Raw genomic sequence first — 17,313 nt, forward strand, 5'->3', positions numbered from 1 at the left:
TGATACTTTTCATGTGTCCCATTGGATTCCCAACTACTCTTGATAAGAAGCCCCTTGCTTGTAGTGTGATGACCCCTTGACACTATCAGTCAGTCAGAGCGAGTTCAGGCCTGGCCTAAACCCCTGGACTTAACTGGGTGACATTTCTTACCCTCTACCTCACCTTCTCTCCTCCATCTCTCCCTCTCTCTTACAGGTCGCTCTGCAAGGCTCATTTAAGCCATACTGCAGCGACATTCATCTTTCCAAGACTTGGATGAGGGGAGAAAAATCACCGGAATGTTCCGGGCCGACTCTGGCACGCTTTCTCAAGAGAACAATGGAACATCACAGCAGCAGGCAGTGCCATCCATCCAGCAACCCTGACAGCAAGCGTAACCCTCAAGGGGCCCATCAACCCGCCCGCAAACCACGGCATCTCAGCGCCGGCTTCCTCTGTGATGGACCCAGCGGGACACCCCCCCCCCCCCCCAGCAGTATCTGCTGCCAGTCTTCCCCCAGGGACTCCAGGCTGACTCTCCTGACTCTGGCAGAGTGCAGCAAACTTGGGTGAGTTTGGGGAAACGCACACACTCTCTTTCTCTCTTTCTCTCTGTGTGGCCAGATTCTTTTCACTTTTGTTCCTTCGTTTGTGTTCCAAAATAGAGGAACATCGCAAACGCGTTGGTTATGTTGTAATCTATTCTGAGGGCTTCAGCAAGCTCCCTCCAGATTCCTGGCAAGGAAACCGCATGATAAAGGAAAGACAGAGCAATGCAAAGTGTACTGTCTGCAATGCAGAGAGGGAAGGCTGAAGACTGAGATTGGAGGAAGTATTAAATTGGCACGACCAAAACAGACACGGAAAACAGTGTCAGAAATGAACTTTTCTTATCAAAGGCGTAAGAAGCCTCCTGGATTTAATTGACAAGGGCACTTTTGGCCTTTACTAGGGTGTTCTTTTTACCAGTACATAAAGTGAACTGCATATAATAAAATTATCCATTTGTCGCAAAACAATTTAATTAATTCACTGATTAGGCCGAGAGAATGTCGATTCATGCATCACATTCTACAGATAAAGGAAGCCTCAAGGGCACACATTCCATTCTGGGGGCATTTCTGTAATTCTGTAGCAGCATTTCTCGCTGCAAGCCCTTAAATGATATCTAACTGTGATTGAGAGGGGAGGGCGAGAGGAGGGAAAAGACAAGAGTGAAAATGAACAGTTCGAAAGAAAGCGAGGCAGACAGATGAAAAAAAAGAGACTATAAAGAAATTTTATGAAAAATATATCTGGTAGCTATAACGTTTCTGGTGGCTAGTGGACGTCTTCCAACATTGTACAGTTCTGTCAGGTTCCTTTAACTGCAGAGAGGAATGGGGTGACATGGAGGAGGAACGAGGGGGGGCGCTCTGCTCCTGAGTGGAAGGGGACACAGGGTTGCAGATTACATCTGATCCCGGTCACTGTAGAAATGAGACGAAGTGCCAGGGACTGACGAGGGAGATGATTACACACGCGCTACCTCTACCCACCACCCCACCCCTGCCTGACCCCAACATAGGAGGAGATGTGCTACCTGCTGTGCATAATGAAGGGTGGGCTTCTTCAGAGAGGAGAGGGGGAAGAGATCTTAGGCTTTGGCCAAGTTCATCTCTAGGCAGTTATAATGAGGCCTGTGTGGTGTTTTGGTTCATGTTTAATGTGCTCTGCGTGTGTGCGCTAACGGTGCAAACCCATGACAGCGACGCGATACGCTTCCATCGCTTTGAGTGGGCGTGTTGTAGCATGTGGAAATAGCATTTTCAGAGATGACACCAAACAATCTGATTGGCCGCTGCCTGGAAAAATCGCTCCAACTTTTATCGGTCGCGTCGCCCAAAACGGTGGTCTACGTCACAATGGATTGGATCCCGTTGAAATGCATGGGATTAGAATATCGCGTCGCTCGTAACGGTGTCATGGGTTTGCACCATTAGGCAGAAAATTACACAAGAACACAGACATAACGCACACACACACACACACACACCAACACAAACAGGCCTGTCGTTCCTCGACACACCCTTCATAGCAAATGCCAGATTAGGTTTAGCTAGAGATGTCTTTACTGCTTTTTGCTGTATTATGCATGTTTCCTTTATGTCTGGTTCACTGAGTATTAAAGCCGCCTTATCCTACGCAATGGCACTCCTCACGCAACACCATTCTACAGAGCACATACACACAGAGATATATGATGCAGAGACTGACATTGAGAGGAAGCACCATACAGACCAAGCATGAAGCTGATAAATGGACTGTTTTCATTTGATCAGAACACAGGAAGCCACATGCACCCAGAAATCATCTCAGGCAGAAATGGAGTATGCATGTGAAGGTGAATACACTCACACAAAAGGACGCTGATATGCAGGATAAATTATATATACACATGCATGCACTCTGAATGGTAAATCTAAATAATCTAGGTGTGTTGTGTATGATTGCATGCACTTTCACATACATACCCTTTTCGAAATGAAATGTGGTGTGTGCTTGCACGTGTGTGTGTGTGTGTGTGTGTGCACGTGTGTGCGTGAGTGTGTGTGTAACGAGTGTGACAGTATTTGTCAGTGAATTGTTCAGAAGATTAAGCACAGAGCTGTGTTTTCACATCATTAGCTTCTTCATTACAGCCAGTCATATGGCACACAGCATGCTTCATAGGCACGTGCAGGGCGCTCGCTTGCTTACTCGCTCACACACAGGCACACACACACACACACACACACACACAAACTCTCCGTCTCTCTCTCGCTCTCTCTCTCTCTCTCCCAGGTAGGAGCAGAGCGTTCTTTTTGGCCCCTCTGCACAGATGGCAGGGTTAGCACATCCATTTCCATTTGGGCGCATCACCTCTAGTCCCGACTCAAGGGCAAGCAGCGGAGACAACGGCAGAGGCGGCAGCAGCAGCAGCAGCAGCAGCAGCAGCGGAGACAACGGCAGAGGCGGCAGCAGCAGCAGCAGCAGCGTTTCGTTCAGGACTGGGCCCACTCGCCCCGCGGCTGCCAGTGACGTCACCGGAAGAGGAGCACAATGCCCTCCAAATTTCCAAAAAGAACAATAAAAGGGGCGAACTGCACATCATACTCGTCTTCTGGACTTGATCTCCACCGCCAACTGTGCACAGGTGAAGTCAGTTTGTGGCTAAAGAAAAAGACAACCTGCAGCTCTTAAGGGCTTACTCACAACGCACCTCTGCCCCGCTGGAGTTTACCAGGAGCAGCTACCCAGCAGTGATAAGCCCATTAACTGCTCAAAGGAAGAGCTCAGTCTGCTGAAAGTGTAACAGCACTGACGTCCTCTCACAAAGGCCTCCAATTATCCCTGTCTGGAGTCTCGCTACGCACTACGCCTCGCCTCCTGTGGTGCCATTCAGTGCCACCCTGAAGGTAAAGTAATGGGCGAGCAAGGAACCGGAATGGAATGGAACCGCAAGCCTAAATGCAGCTACAGGGCTTGTCAAACTTAAGGCCCCGTGCATTTACATTTAGTCATTTGGGAGTCACAAGCGAGGCAAGCACAAGCCGATTGGACGAAAACATAGAAAGCAAAGCGCCATAAGAGAGATCTAGTGAAGTACAGAACACAAGGAAGTAGAAGACAACATATCAACAATAAACAACAATTAAATATTTCACACGCACGGTGAAACAAAAAGCTTTGGAAGTGAAGAAATGATCACATTAATGAAAATATGGCCTGGTGCTTCAAGCAGTGTGATCCATGCGTTTGGACATAATGAATGGAATGATCCTTCACACTGGGCTGAAAGGAGTTGAGGTTATTGATGACGTTACTTTGGAGAGGGCTGCCACTTTGGCAATGTGTATGGAAATTCATGCCTACAAAGCATTTTTGGGAATAAATGAGAGGGGGAAAAAGGGAGTGTGAATCAGTGAAAATACCGAAAGACAACGAGAAAGAGGGCTCGAGGGAGAGGATAAGAGGATGAGAGTGAGCGAGTACACATTCGGTGTTCAAATCAAAGATCCAGAGGTGCTGCGCTGAATTGGTTAATCCAGGCGTGCTGTATAAACTCATCATGGCGAATGTGTGGCTGGAGGCCCTGTGGTCTCAGTGTGATTATTTACACGCCCAGCCCTGCGCTCCGAGGGGGCTTAGCTAGCGCTGCGCTTGCACAAGGCGCCCCCTGCCTACCCCACATCAACACCCACTGTACCACACCGCACGGGTACTAGTCAAACTGTGTGTGTGTGTGTGTGTGTGTGTGTGTGTGTGTGTGTGTGTGTGTGTGTGTGTGTGTGTATATATATATATATATATATATATGAATGAGTGGGACAGATACACAGAACCATCCACACACTGCACATGCTCACATATCCTCCACCCCATACAACGACACCCTCACTCAATCATTCTCACACACACACAATTAAGCCCTTATAGTCATGTTTTTCCAGTGCTTTTTCTGGGGACTTCAGAAGCTCAGGTACTGTGTGCGAGACTGATGCTGATTTCAGATCAGCCAGACACCACTCAGAGCACGGCCCAGCGCAGCACTAACATCAGAATGCGGCCCACAGTGACTTCACAAGGGATGTGAGGAGAATAGCAGAGACGTGAACAAGAGCAAGAGAGGCAGAGAGAGAGATAGTGAGATGAGAATAAAAGATAAGTGCATAGGACAGAGAGCAAAAGACAGAGTATTGAAGGCTGTGGGAAAAGAACAAGAAAAAAAGAGAGAGAGGAAGAGGTAAAAGGGGGAAAAAAGAAGGAGAGAGAAAATGGATAGGAGGGGGGGGGGGGGGCACAAAACCATCATCACACTGAAGAGCAGCAGAGCAAAGTGGACAGGAGGAGGAACAAAACTGAAAGGGTAGCAGGAAAGAGGAAGAGGAAGAGAAAGGTGAAGTAGAGGTAGAGGCAAAGAGTGCTACTTTAAAACTGAACGACGGAGGAAAAGAAAAAGTACCAAGTTACATAAGGACAAAACTTCCCCTCCATAGGCGGCCACTCAGCAGTTGAAGAAGTGCATTTGGCGGTCCAACAACACACAGGCGTGTACATTTATTTATAACATGACACAGCCACTTAGCGCTGGGCCAACAGCTCATTAAGAAGGCCCAAATCAGACGGACAAAAGGGGGGCTGGAACAGCATGGCTACGCTAGACACTCTAATTGTGCGGCTCGGGGAGCTGGGGGTTTCTGCGCTGGCACAGGGAGAGAGAGGGAGAGGGAGAGAGAAAGAAAGAAAGAAAGAAAGAGAGAGAGAGATAGAGGGAGGCAGCGCTGCTGAGGAAATGGTGGTGGTGGTGGTTCGTGAAGTCCTGATGCCCAGCCAGACGAGCACCAGGCTGCCATCGGGACCCTCCCAGCCAGGCAAGGAAGCCAACAGCTGCCGTGTCCACGGAGAGATGTGGGATCAGAGGGAAAGAGGGAAGGAAGGAAGGAGGGAACCAAGGAGATGTGTCACAGAGAGAGAGAGACCTGTGAAGGGGAGCGGATCGGGTTTATCTCTTCAAGCACCATAGAGCTGAAGCCTTTTAACTCACCTTTTTGGCGTGCCATTGAAAATGCCAAGAAAGAGAGTGACAGGACGAGGGAAAGGTACGCGTCAGAATATGACAAATGCGTTTTTTCAAAGACCACAGAAGCCCGTGGCTGAATGCCACTGACACTGAAAGCGAGGGATGGGATGAAATGAAAGGAAGCGAGTGAGTGAGTGAGTTGACCGTGAGAGAGCAGGAGATGTCTTTGTTTGTCCAAGGAGTCGAGTTTCTCAGCACTAATTAGTCACCAAAGCCAAGGCAGGCCGAGTTCTGACACCAGGTCTATGTGTGAATGACTTAGCATTCGTACAAATGCTTCATTTAGGTGGCCTAGGTAATGTTCCTCGACTATACCATATGCTGAGAGAGAGAGTATGTGTGAGTGAGAGAGAGAGAGAGAGTATGTGTGAGTGAGAGAGAGAGAGAGAGAGTATGTGTGAGTGAGTGAGTGAGTGAGTGAGTGAGTGAGTGAGTGAGTGAGTGAGTGAGTGAGTGAGTGAGAGAGTGAGAGAGTGAGAGAGTGAGAGAGAGAGAGAGAGAGAGGTTTCTAGTGTGTGTGTGTGTGTGTGTGTGTGTGTGTGTGTGTGAGAGAGCGAGTGAGTGAGTGAGTGTGAGTGAGAGAGAGAGAGGTTTCTAGTCACTCGTGCCTGGGTGATGTGGAGGCAGGATGAATCACGCTAAACGGTGACAAGGCTGGGGAGAAAAAAAAGCTGGTAGTCTGATGTGTGTGTGTGGAGGGAGGGCAGAAATGCGATCGCACACACACACGAGCACCGCTGCACAGAGACGGCCCTCAGGGGACGCGGCGGAATCACACACGGGCGCCGGGAGCACTGCCGTCCTGTCTAACACTGAGGCAGGCACACACACACACACACACACACAGAGTGGATACACACCATAAAACATGGGAAGACAAACCGCTTCCTCGGTTGTGGTCATCCATCGTGTCGAGTGATGACCACCTACCTTCATGTTTAGCAACCACACGCACACATGCCCAGGGAGAGAGCGAGCGAGAGCGAGAGCGAGAAAGAGAAAGAAAGAAAGAAAGAAAGAAAGAAGGAAAGAAAGAGAGAGAGAAAGAAGGAAAGAGAGAAAGAAGGAAAGAGAGAGAGAGAGAGAGAGAGAGAGAGCGAGAGAGAGAGAGAGAGAGAGAGAGAGAGATTTGAGAAGTTGTCTGCTCTTTGAGTATGGACATCTTTATAAATCGTTGGACATCTTTATTATACGATTTTCATTCTGATTTGGCCTTTGGCTCTGAGAACAGCCTTCAGCCAAACATTTCACTCCAACACAACAAAAGTATTTCAAGCTGCCTGCCCAATGATCTGATGTGTATGTGGATGTGATCACCTAACCTTGATTGAAACCCGCTCTCATTTCTAGCGCTAGGGTTTTAGCTTGGCATCATTCTGTTGCTTTTTATCCAACTTTGAGAGAACTCAAAGAACTCAAAGTTCAAGAAATTAACTTTCAGGCTTCAGGAGAAGCTAAAAGATAGCCAGAGCTGGCCAAACACTCCAGAGAGACTGCAAGAAAATGGGAGGGAGAAAGAAAAATGAGAAGAAAAGAGTTGCGGACTCAGCGTTCTGTGCAGACAGAGACAGAGAGACATGACACCATACAAAACAAGAGAAGGAAATGTCACACATTAAACAGGCATACAACCCGGTGACAGCCTACATCTAACACAATGGCAGGGTGGAGTGACGGCAACACTTCTGCCGCGCGGTGAACCAGACATCACAAGTTGTTTCTTTATTCTTTTCTCTTTTTTTTTTTTTTCAACCTCAGAATAATAGAATGTTTTCAATTCGTTGGGAGAGAAAAAAAAAAAAAACCCTGCCACCTCCACAATCTCACCTCACCTACACTTATAGGAGGGAGGGGAGGTCTAACCTGCTTGCATCGAGATTGACTGAAGCCGACAACGCACGGCAAGCATGTTAAGCATTTCCATGACCGGACCCCCGAACGCGCCAACCAGTCCTAAGAGAGGCGTCAGGCTGCCGCTCCTCCGCCTCCTTGAGGTCTGGAAGCAGTCGCAGTCGCAGTGCGCTCCCAGCTTCCCGCTTTTTCATTAAAGCCCCCCCCCCCCCAAAAGAGGGAGGTTGGGGGGGAGCAATGGTTTTAACTCAACATTGACGGGGGCCAGAAAGCCTTTTCCTTTTCTGCGCGAGGGCAATCTCTTATTTCCGGAGGCCCTCTCCATCAAACAAGCCTCCGAGAGATGGAGAGAGAAAAAGGAGAGAGAAAAAGAAGAAACTGACGAAATGGAGAAGGGAGAGCGTAAATGATATTGATGATTTACGATGTCTGCGGTTCAGCCTGGCAGGCTCCCCCACTATTTGTTCTAGAACTGACACCAGAATCACTAATGACACATAACCACACCAGTAATGACACAACCCACAGATGAAAACTTCAAACACCCTGGACACCTGACAACATTTCCCCTACCACGTCTTGTTTACCCTCCAAGCTGAGAAGAGAACATGGCAATGAGGCAGCTGTCTGACACCTACGGAACGCAATAAAGCAATAACCATCCAGTGCCTGGTTTCCATGGTGAACAGCTGTTTGTTTACATGACTATGGGAGTTTAAAAAGGGGACACTGCTGGGCCATTACCAAGCGCCACTCTGCGGGCGCGGAGACGCCGGCAGCACCGGCAGCAGTGGCACACGTCTCCAATGCAGGCGCTGGTGTGATCGATGGAGCAGGCCTTGATCTGGTTCATATCACACCGGATGAAAGCGAGGTGAAGGACTCATAAATGAGGCAAATATCCTGGAGATGAAACTTAGGGTACTGATCTGGATAGATCATACAGGGATCCATTTTAACCAGCCGGTGAGAGGGAGAAGGATTTTTTTTCTACACACACACTGAAACGACCATGTTCCTCGCTGAGTTGTGGGGGAAAGACTCCCCAAGGAGGGGAAATTGAATGGCTCAATGCCACTGATGGGCCTAGCAGACGAAGGCTTCTTTCCCAGACACAAAGTGAAAGGGAGAAAAAGAGAGAGAGAGAGAGAGAGAGAGAGAGAGAGAGAGAGAGAGAGAGAGAGAGAGAGAGAGAGGACGGGCGGGAGAAAGCCTTAATTACATTATGGGGAAAGTTTTATGACCTGTTAAACGTTGAGGGCACTCTAATCGCTTGCCTTCAAATATCCTGAAACGTTCAACGGCCCACCAGGGAATCGGGAGTGTGTACAACAACCTCTGTGGATCTCTGCAGAATGAAGTCACGGCACTGGCTGCAGTGTGAAAAAGGTTTAACTACTCCCTCTCGGAGAGAGGCACAAACCAGGCATATGTGGTTAGCGATAGCTGTACTTCATGAAGGGAGAATAATGGCGTTAATGATTAACGGTTAATCCTTGTGCATTCAGTTTTAGTAATGTTTCATGTTTCAGAAAAAAGCTATCTGCCACTCAAATTAACAACAGTATCCAATGAGTGGTGGAAGACAAAGCAGTTAAAGCAGCATACCAGATAAGCAAAGTAGGTGACCTCCGTATCAGCCTCACTCTTAAACTGAGCTGCTCAAAACACGATGAAAATGATTTTTTTCTCCCCATTGTCCAAACAGCTCAGTTTTTAAAACGGGCTTTGGGTCATTTCATGTGAAATGAAGAGGCCTCCCGACTGACCACCTTGGATTTCTTTCATACTTTAGGTAAATATGTCATTGGACTCAACATTTATTAAATCCAAGATGGTCAGTCAGGACAATGTTATAAAATCTGTTGATTTGATATTGAATTATCCCTTGTAGCTATTGTGTTCCTCCATTCAGGCACTCCAATTAATATGATGTCCTATATCAACTCACCATTACTCTGCAATACTGACGTGTGTCTGAAAGAGAACATCATTTTGATCCAACTTCAGCTAATTTCTATAGAAACCGCTATGCTATGTACCATGATGTAACCATTTATTGGTCAGAGAGATTGAATTTGTCTGGGATGGCTCTGGTAACTGCCTGAAGAGTAGAATATCAGATTGAACAGCTAAATGAGTAAGCCTCTGCTGTCATCCGAAAAATCCACAAATTCGGATGTTAAAGAGCATGTATGGAACTCAAAACTCAACGACAACATTAAATCAACTAAGGAGTCAATCAATAATCAATTACTTTTATAAGATGATTAATTTGACTTTGCATGGCAATCCAGACAAGTCACTGGGTTCTTTTCAAAATGCGGTTTCCCATGAGATGGTAACCTGAGGGAGTTAGGCATGAGGGACTACAAAGGCGGTCTCTTTTCCCTGCCGCCCTCGTGACCACTTTGTAGCTGTTTCCATGGCGCATTGAGATGGTGTGTCTGCATGTGTGTGGCGAAACGGGGGGTCAAATCGATGACAACTACCCTTTCCACAAACATACCACTCAAAATAAATGTCTTCTCAAGAGGCAACAAAAAAAAACAAAAAAACAACTGGAATCCCAAAACAGAAAGACCCCAGAGTCCCAGACTAGCTTTTATTTATAAACGGAGACCAATTCTGAGAAGACAAAGACAATGGCTTCTACAATAAAACTAAACACAAAACCAAAACACACGCAGCACTTTTAAAAACAGATAAATCAATGTATGGTAAGCCGGTTCACAGCATCACATGGGAAACTAGAGAATCACTTGCCCGCCACCCACTACTCTTGAACACAACCCACCCGCTGACCGACTGCTCAAACTATTCTAATGAGAGAGATGAAATGCCAGTGGGGAGACGCAGGACTCCAAAAGACAACTCACACCTCAGTAAGAGCCAAAAAACACCAAAGACCAGCATGGCGTCTGTGCACCAACACTGGTATTTTGCCATGCCTGTGAGTGTAAGTATGTGTGTGTTTGTGAAAGAAAATATATGAGAGAATGTGGGTGTGTGTGTGTGTGTGTGTGTGTGTGTGTGTATGTGTGTATGTGTGTGTGAGTAAGATAGAGACAGATTGCACGGGCCAGGGCCTTGCAGTGTCGACAGAAGGCATTATCGCTATTCTGTTGACATAGTGCTTAATTGAGCCGGATGCCTAATTAAAGTTTGGAGGCGTGTGGAATGAATTAGCAAATTGGCCAGATTAGCCGTCGGGAGGCCCTGGACAGGTGAGTGGATCACCATGAGCAGTGTGGCGCGCTGAGCCGGAACGCTCCCGTCCGCTCGGCAGAGAAATAAATTACGTCCGCGACGGCGGCATCGGCGACGACGGCAATGCAGCGAGATAAGCACACAGGCAGGCAGGCAGGCGAGAGCAGCACTTGTATCCCGCCGAGACCAAACAATGCCCTTCCTCTGCTTTTCCCCACCAATTTCCCTAAATGCCACAATCCCACACATTAGAATGTCTGCTGTTGAAGATCGCTCTGTTTTTCCTCTGCTGTTGAATTTCTCTTTTAAACTTGTTCGCTCGCTCTTTCCTTTCACTTCCAATCCATTCTCACACAGACAGGCTGATTTCTCTGATTCCTTCCGACGGAAAGAGCACACGTAAAGCTATAGTGACTTCAAACCATGCCTCCTTTTGCTTTCTCCCCTCTATATCCTTGTCCACTTTCCCTGATCTACAGTTTTAGGGCTTCATACGTGATGACAGAGTAGTGTGTGTGTGTGTGTGTGTGTGCACAATGAATTGCTGCGGGACAGAGTTAGACTGCGAGTGAGTATGACTGACTGTGTGTGAAAGCGTGTATATGTGTGTGTGTGTGTGTCTGGATGTGTGACTGTGACGGAGAGGAAGGGAGAAAGAGGATCGGGAAGCCAGCCGGTAGCGTCTGAGAGGGACTGATAAGAAGAAGGTGTTTTTCCTCAGAGAAAAGAGAGGGAGGGATTCCCTGAAGCTCAGAGAAAGCAAGAGTTGGATGAGTCAGAGTGGTGGAGAAGAGGGGGGGAGAGAAAGAGAGAGGGGGGGTAGAGGAAACGAAGCAAGAGGACATGAGCAGAGCAAGGATGCCGCTGTACTCACAGCACGGGTAGAGAAACACATTCTGTGTACCGATCTGAGTACAGATCATTGAACGTGACCTCATTTCTGTCACACAACCAGAGTAAAAGGAGATGCAAGGCCCAAGAGACTGTTTCAATGCAGGTGTTCATGTACCGAAAGATCGATGCATGGGTCAGACATTTTTTGTAGTCTGTAGCGAGACAGACCTATCCCTCAGCATCTAAGTGTTTACAAAAACCATCCAAGTCGATGAACAAATCTAAGTGTGGACTCAGTTTCCCAGTCTGAAGATAAACCAGCTTCCTGGCATGACATCGTTAATACAGAAATCCACTGACTGCCAAGGGAGTGATGGCCATTAAAATCCTGACACTAAACACTTTCCATTTGTTTAATGGCTACATGATTGTCCCTCTGTTTGAATGTGTGTCTTGGACACAAGTTCCGACACTTACGGCAGCCTGGCCACTTTCAGGCAGTCGAGGGAACTAAACATCTGCCTGCTTATGTTTGGAGCCTGAAGACAGTTGATTCTCGTCAGCCAATTTATTTATTTTATAAAAGGTTTTAAAAGCAAGGAGTGGGGTCCATCTCCCCCATAATGGTCAGTGAACATGACAGATGAGCTGACTCCCTAATGAGAGAAAGGGAGAAGAGAGAGGGAAGAGAGAGAGAGTGAGAGATATGGGTGGGTGGGATCTAATAATGACTTCATAAATGTCAAACAAGCCATTGATGGCAGAGTAAACTAAGTGCTTTAAAACAGAAGTGCACTGAGGAAGTGTAGAACGTCAGTCTGAATCGAAGGCACTGCACTCGAGACCCCGACACGGAGCTAGCGCTATTGGGGTCGGCCATTACACGTTTGGCCACATCTGTTGCAGCTTCACAGGAAAAGGATAAAAAAAAAAAGGTAATGTTTGTTTTTTTCTCCCAGAGGATTTTAGGATAGGGCTTCCTTTAACAAACAACAGGGTGTCATTAATAAAACATGGCACAGCAAAAAATGTGCCCCGTTCTGAGGTTTGTGTCAATTCGTTTTCAGGTCAATGCTTGATCAAACAAATGTTGAACATGGGGGAAAACATTTTTTTTGCCTTAATGGCAAAAAATAGCATATCTTAACACTAGAAGAGCAAAGTATATTAGTCCAATATGAAAATACTGGTATAATTTATCATACATCATTTTCAGCCAGAAAATTGACTTGCAAATGAACTCATATGCTCATCCAGTTGCTGCATCAAAACTGACATGTTGAGCTGATGCCACAGGTTGTAGCAGGGAACTTTGGCCGTCCTTGGATGAAAGTCAAACATGGTAAAAAGAAAATCAATGACTTTTAAGGGTGCATGTTGTCTTTGCACAACATCAAGAATCCAAATGGATCCATCAGTCAGGGGAGCGATGGAGGGGGGGGGGGGGGGGGGGGGGGGGATGCTGAGAGCCAAACTGCCTTCCTCCGACAGAGCCTGACATCAGGCTTTAAAGCAGGGGCAACTCAAGGTGAGAGCAGCTCTCTTAAGTCAAGCCTTCAGCCATGTTCCGCTGCTGTGCATATCAGACATGGGTGTTCGCCTGGAGGCCGGCTTTGATGTCTGGCGAAGGAGCACAGGAACATGCAGCAGTAAAAGAGTAACGTTCGAGTAATGTTGGAGAAACGATTAGTAAAGAGCATAATTAGCCTTAGCATGCTGTAAATATTAACTGTGGTTCACTGGTTCAGGAGGTAATGGAGTCGAAGTGAGCAAGACACTGAACCACCAACTGCCCCTGATGCATGGTAGCCTCCGCCATCTGTGTGTGAATGGGTAGATATCTGAAGCATTAACATGTAAAACGCTTTGGGTGCTCTATGAAAAGCACAATATAACTGCAGTCCATTTACCATTTAAAGACTAGCTCATTAAAATCCTCCTTCCAGTGCAAATGTGTGTGGAGAGTGATGATGTGCAACAGAGGCACTAACAACCTTGGATATCTCACACACACACACACACACACACACACACACACACACACACACACACACACACAAACAAGGGAGAGCCATTCAAACCTTGAACTAACTCATGTAAAACACATGTGGCCACACACAAACCAACATAACAACAACAGAGGCCTTGGTCTGTGTTTCGTTAAACATGATATCTGCAAGCAAACAGAAAGCTTTCCAATGTGGCTACCAGCAACGTGACTAGACTCCCGCACACACTGGGCAGTTCTCCTTCTGTCACTGTGACGTTGATACACCTACAATCAAGCCTTTGGGAGGAGCCTAACTCTGCCCTGGTCATGAACTATATAACCCACTGCCCATCATTACCTCCATCATAACTCGTCGTTTCAGAACTCATGATTCAACTCTTGAAGCCTCTGCTTATTTTCTATCTTGGCTTACTTACCAGGACTCCACGTTTCTACGACTTAACTGTCCCAATTGCAGAGCTTACACTCCTCTCTGAGGCGTTGTAGTAACTGCTTGTCTGGTAGGGATCGACTTCTCAGCATTTCCACCTATCTAGCTGCTAATGCTAACCATGTAAGTTCCCCGGTGGTTAGCATACTCTCTGCTTACCTCTGGGATTCAGGCTGTGGTGGTTTTAAGTGCATTGCATTCATTTATCAGAGTTTATTCAGCATAACTCCTTTAGCTGTTCTCTCTCTCTCCCTCTCCTGACTGCTAATGTAGCTCTTACTCTTACACTTACTATTAGCAGTGGTAGCTGGGGGACATGGCTAGCCCTCAAGGTTTTTTATTTTCACTCTCTTCTTTGCCTTCACCTGCAACATGCGTTGATCTACACCAGCTTGCAGATACCGTCCGTGTCCTAACTCCTAACTCCTGAGGCGTAGCAATTGATCAAGGGGACTCTCACGCAGCGTGTTTAAACTGCCTGGGTTTAAACATGCTTAAGCAGGGTTGGCTAACCCTGCAGAATGCCAGCATTGCATCCACATGGAGAACACGTTGCCAGAGCACATCGAGTTCCTTGAAAAGGTAAATGGCCCATAATCTCACTACCACCCAACAAGCTTTTAGATGATTTTTTCCCCCTTTCCATTAATTAAATCTGACTGGCCTGCGCTGATTCCTCCTAGCCAGATGGCCGTAGAGGGTGGAGATCTTCCCTTGGGGGAGCTGCCTCTGCTCCCGCTCACGAGGTTGACTCCATCTCCCTCTTAGACTCAGATGAAGTCATGGTGGAAGACATGAGAGAGAAAAGTATGATGGCCGACCTTTGGCCTCATCCTCTCCTTGCACACCACAGGCAGATACAGATTACTTGGACATTTGCCGTTGAGCTGCAGCACGCCTGGGGGTTGATTGGCCTGTCACTCCCCTGTGGTGAGCAGTCCCTAGCTAGCTATCTGGTGCCGCCTGTCAACAGTTGCCATTAGACCTGCCGACCTCTTACCCAGCAAGCAGACACGCTTTTTGGGCTGCTACACTGGATAAAATCTATAAATCTGCCATCCAGACAGCTAGAGCTCAATACAAAGTGTCCATGTTACTAACATACCTTGCGTAGCAGGAGGAGGACATGTTAGGCATGTTGGATAGGGGGAACCTGTTAAAGAGCAGCGGGTGGTGTGCATAATGTAGTCTATCAGTCCACAGGCCGGACAATAGGCCTGGCTGTGGTTGCAGAGAGACACTTGTGACTCAACCTGTCAGACATGAGTGCATTTCCTGGATCAGCCCGTCTCCCAAACATGCCTCTTCGGTCCAGCTGTGAATGGCATACAGGTGGCTTTTGAGGTTTAAAAGGTAAACAGGGGAAAGCCCTGAGAGCGATGCTGCCTCGTAAGCATCGTCTCACCCGCCCCCCTCCACTCATCGGCCGCCCGTAAGGCCGCCGGTCTAGAGAATCCCCAAGAGGGAACAGCAACAGTCACAAATAGCTGCAGCTGCTTCAGGCCCACGCCGTCTAAACCCCTGGGCCAGGCAGCCTTTTGCCACCAGAGCTCCAACCGTTACCAGCACCCCTCCACTCCTCTGTTACAGGGTTCGAGTTCCAGACAGAGACACGCGCTAGCTAAATTGCTCCACCTCGGTTATATTCGCAACCAAAAAGGAGCACAAACAAGTCAAGCGTTCACACAATGTCAGAAGTACAAACTATGCCCCTTCTACATCAAGTGTCAGGTCTCATTAGCCCTCAGGTTAAAAGGTCGACCCATAATATTGACCTATTTTGACACTTTTCGATCCTTTTTGGTTTTTGCCAATATTTGTTCTAAATGCGCCCTCTCGTGTTTATTCCAACGTATAGCAGGTGTATTTTTTTCGACTAAATATATATATATATTATGCTGTCTTTCTAAATACTTTCAAATGACTTACATTTGAGTAAGAGTGCATATCTTAACAATGAAACTGTAACGTTATGTACAATGTAAACATAGGGTGTAGCCTTGGTTTCAATAAGATGGCTAACTTAGCTTCATCTCTATCTTCGCTAGCCTGGATTTGACAGAAAACCACCCCTGTTTTAGCATCTGCTTATGCTCCATGTCCCAGAGCGCCAATTCATTGTGCCCTCAACAAGCAAGCTAAATATATCTTCAAAATGGTAACACATCATCAGGTGGTATGGTGCATTCCATTTATCTTGGAACTCTGAGCTGGGAATTACATCATGTTCCAGTAACAAGTCGGAAAACAAATGCAATACCAATTGTTGTTGTTAGCAATTGTTACCAGATGTTAGCAATACCAGTTGATAACAATGCATTACACGGTATTTTGCGCATACAAATACCATAGCAACATGTCCACAGATAGAAGTTGGACAGTACGGTGTGTATGACTGATTTAATGTGACACAATTAAGACAGAAGTGCTAATAAAGTTGACGTGCGGGGGCAGCCATCTTGGAAATTCTGACTTTCGATTACAACTGGAATGCACCATTAACCTCCATACGCCAAGGACATTGATTTACCATGGTGGATCTCAGAGGCCTTTTTTACATTGCCATTTTCTAAGCACACAGACATCTCTGCTTTATACCAATAGCAGTTTAGAGATATCTGTTTAGCTGCTGACTGGGCAAATTGCTCATTTATTCATATGCTTTTATCGTTTGGATGTCACAACTCCGCCATTTGCTTAGTGTGTTTTGCAAACTGGGCTTAGTGGCAAGTAGGCTCTTGTGTTTGCCTATGGGGTTTCACTGAGTGAGAAGTAAGTTGTTTTATAGCTCTTCACACTCCGGGACCTTTTCTATATCCCCATAATGTCCGATTTCTTTGAAACATTGGTTCTCAGAGGGAACGGAAATTTCAGGTCTTGTCATCTTCAAATGATGGTAAAGGGACTACTGTTCGGAGACACAGGACAGAGAAATTGGGGCTTGCCTGGCATTCCATTATAGGAGGCCATCCCCTCCACCTACCTGAACAAAAGTAATGGATTGTCTCATGAAAGCTATCCCACCTCCATGGGAATATGGGTGCCACCCAAACACAATCATATCAACCCTATAGCCTGTGATGAACCCAGGATGAGAGAGAGAGAGAGAGAAAAAAGAGTTTGGGGCAAGAAATAGACCATGAAACAGTACCTCTGGCAGACTTCTCCCTTCTCTCTGCATGAAGTAGTGCTTCTTGAACTCGTAATAGGTGTTGAACTGGTGCCAGGACTGCAGGAAATCAAACCTGCGGGCAGAGGGGCGGGGGGGTTTGAGTGATCGGGGAGCCGAAGAGTAAAAGGAACAAATGCAGCAATTGACCAAAGGAGCATTTGTAGTGCAACACGCAATTACTCCCTTTAAAAAAGTGATTCTGTCAAAGTAAGTGAAGTTTCAA

General features: G+C 46.9%; 1 protein-coding gene across 1 annotated transcript in view; it reads right to left on the reverse strand.

Annotated features, from left to right (window-relative positions):
• The window catches only part of LOC105890643 (splicing factor SWAP), an 86,572-nt gene that overhangs the window by 48,634 nt on the left and 20,625 nt on the right, over positions 1-17,313 (reverse strand). The window contains exon 10 of the mRNA XM_012816708.3: positions 17,070-17,163. Coding sequence (XP_012672162.2) covers positions 17,070-17,163 — 94 coding nt within the window. The remainder of the gene's footprint in view (positions 1-17,069; positions 17,164-17,313) is intronic.

The sequence above is a fragment of the Clupea harengus genome, chromosome 12, assembly GCF_900700415.2.
Source record: "Clupea harengus chromosome 12, Ch_v2.0.2, whole genome shotgun sequence".
NCBI lineage: Eukaryota > Metazoa > Chordata > Actinopteri > Clupeiformes > Clupeidae > Clupea > Clupea harengus.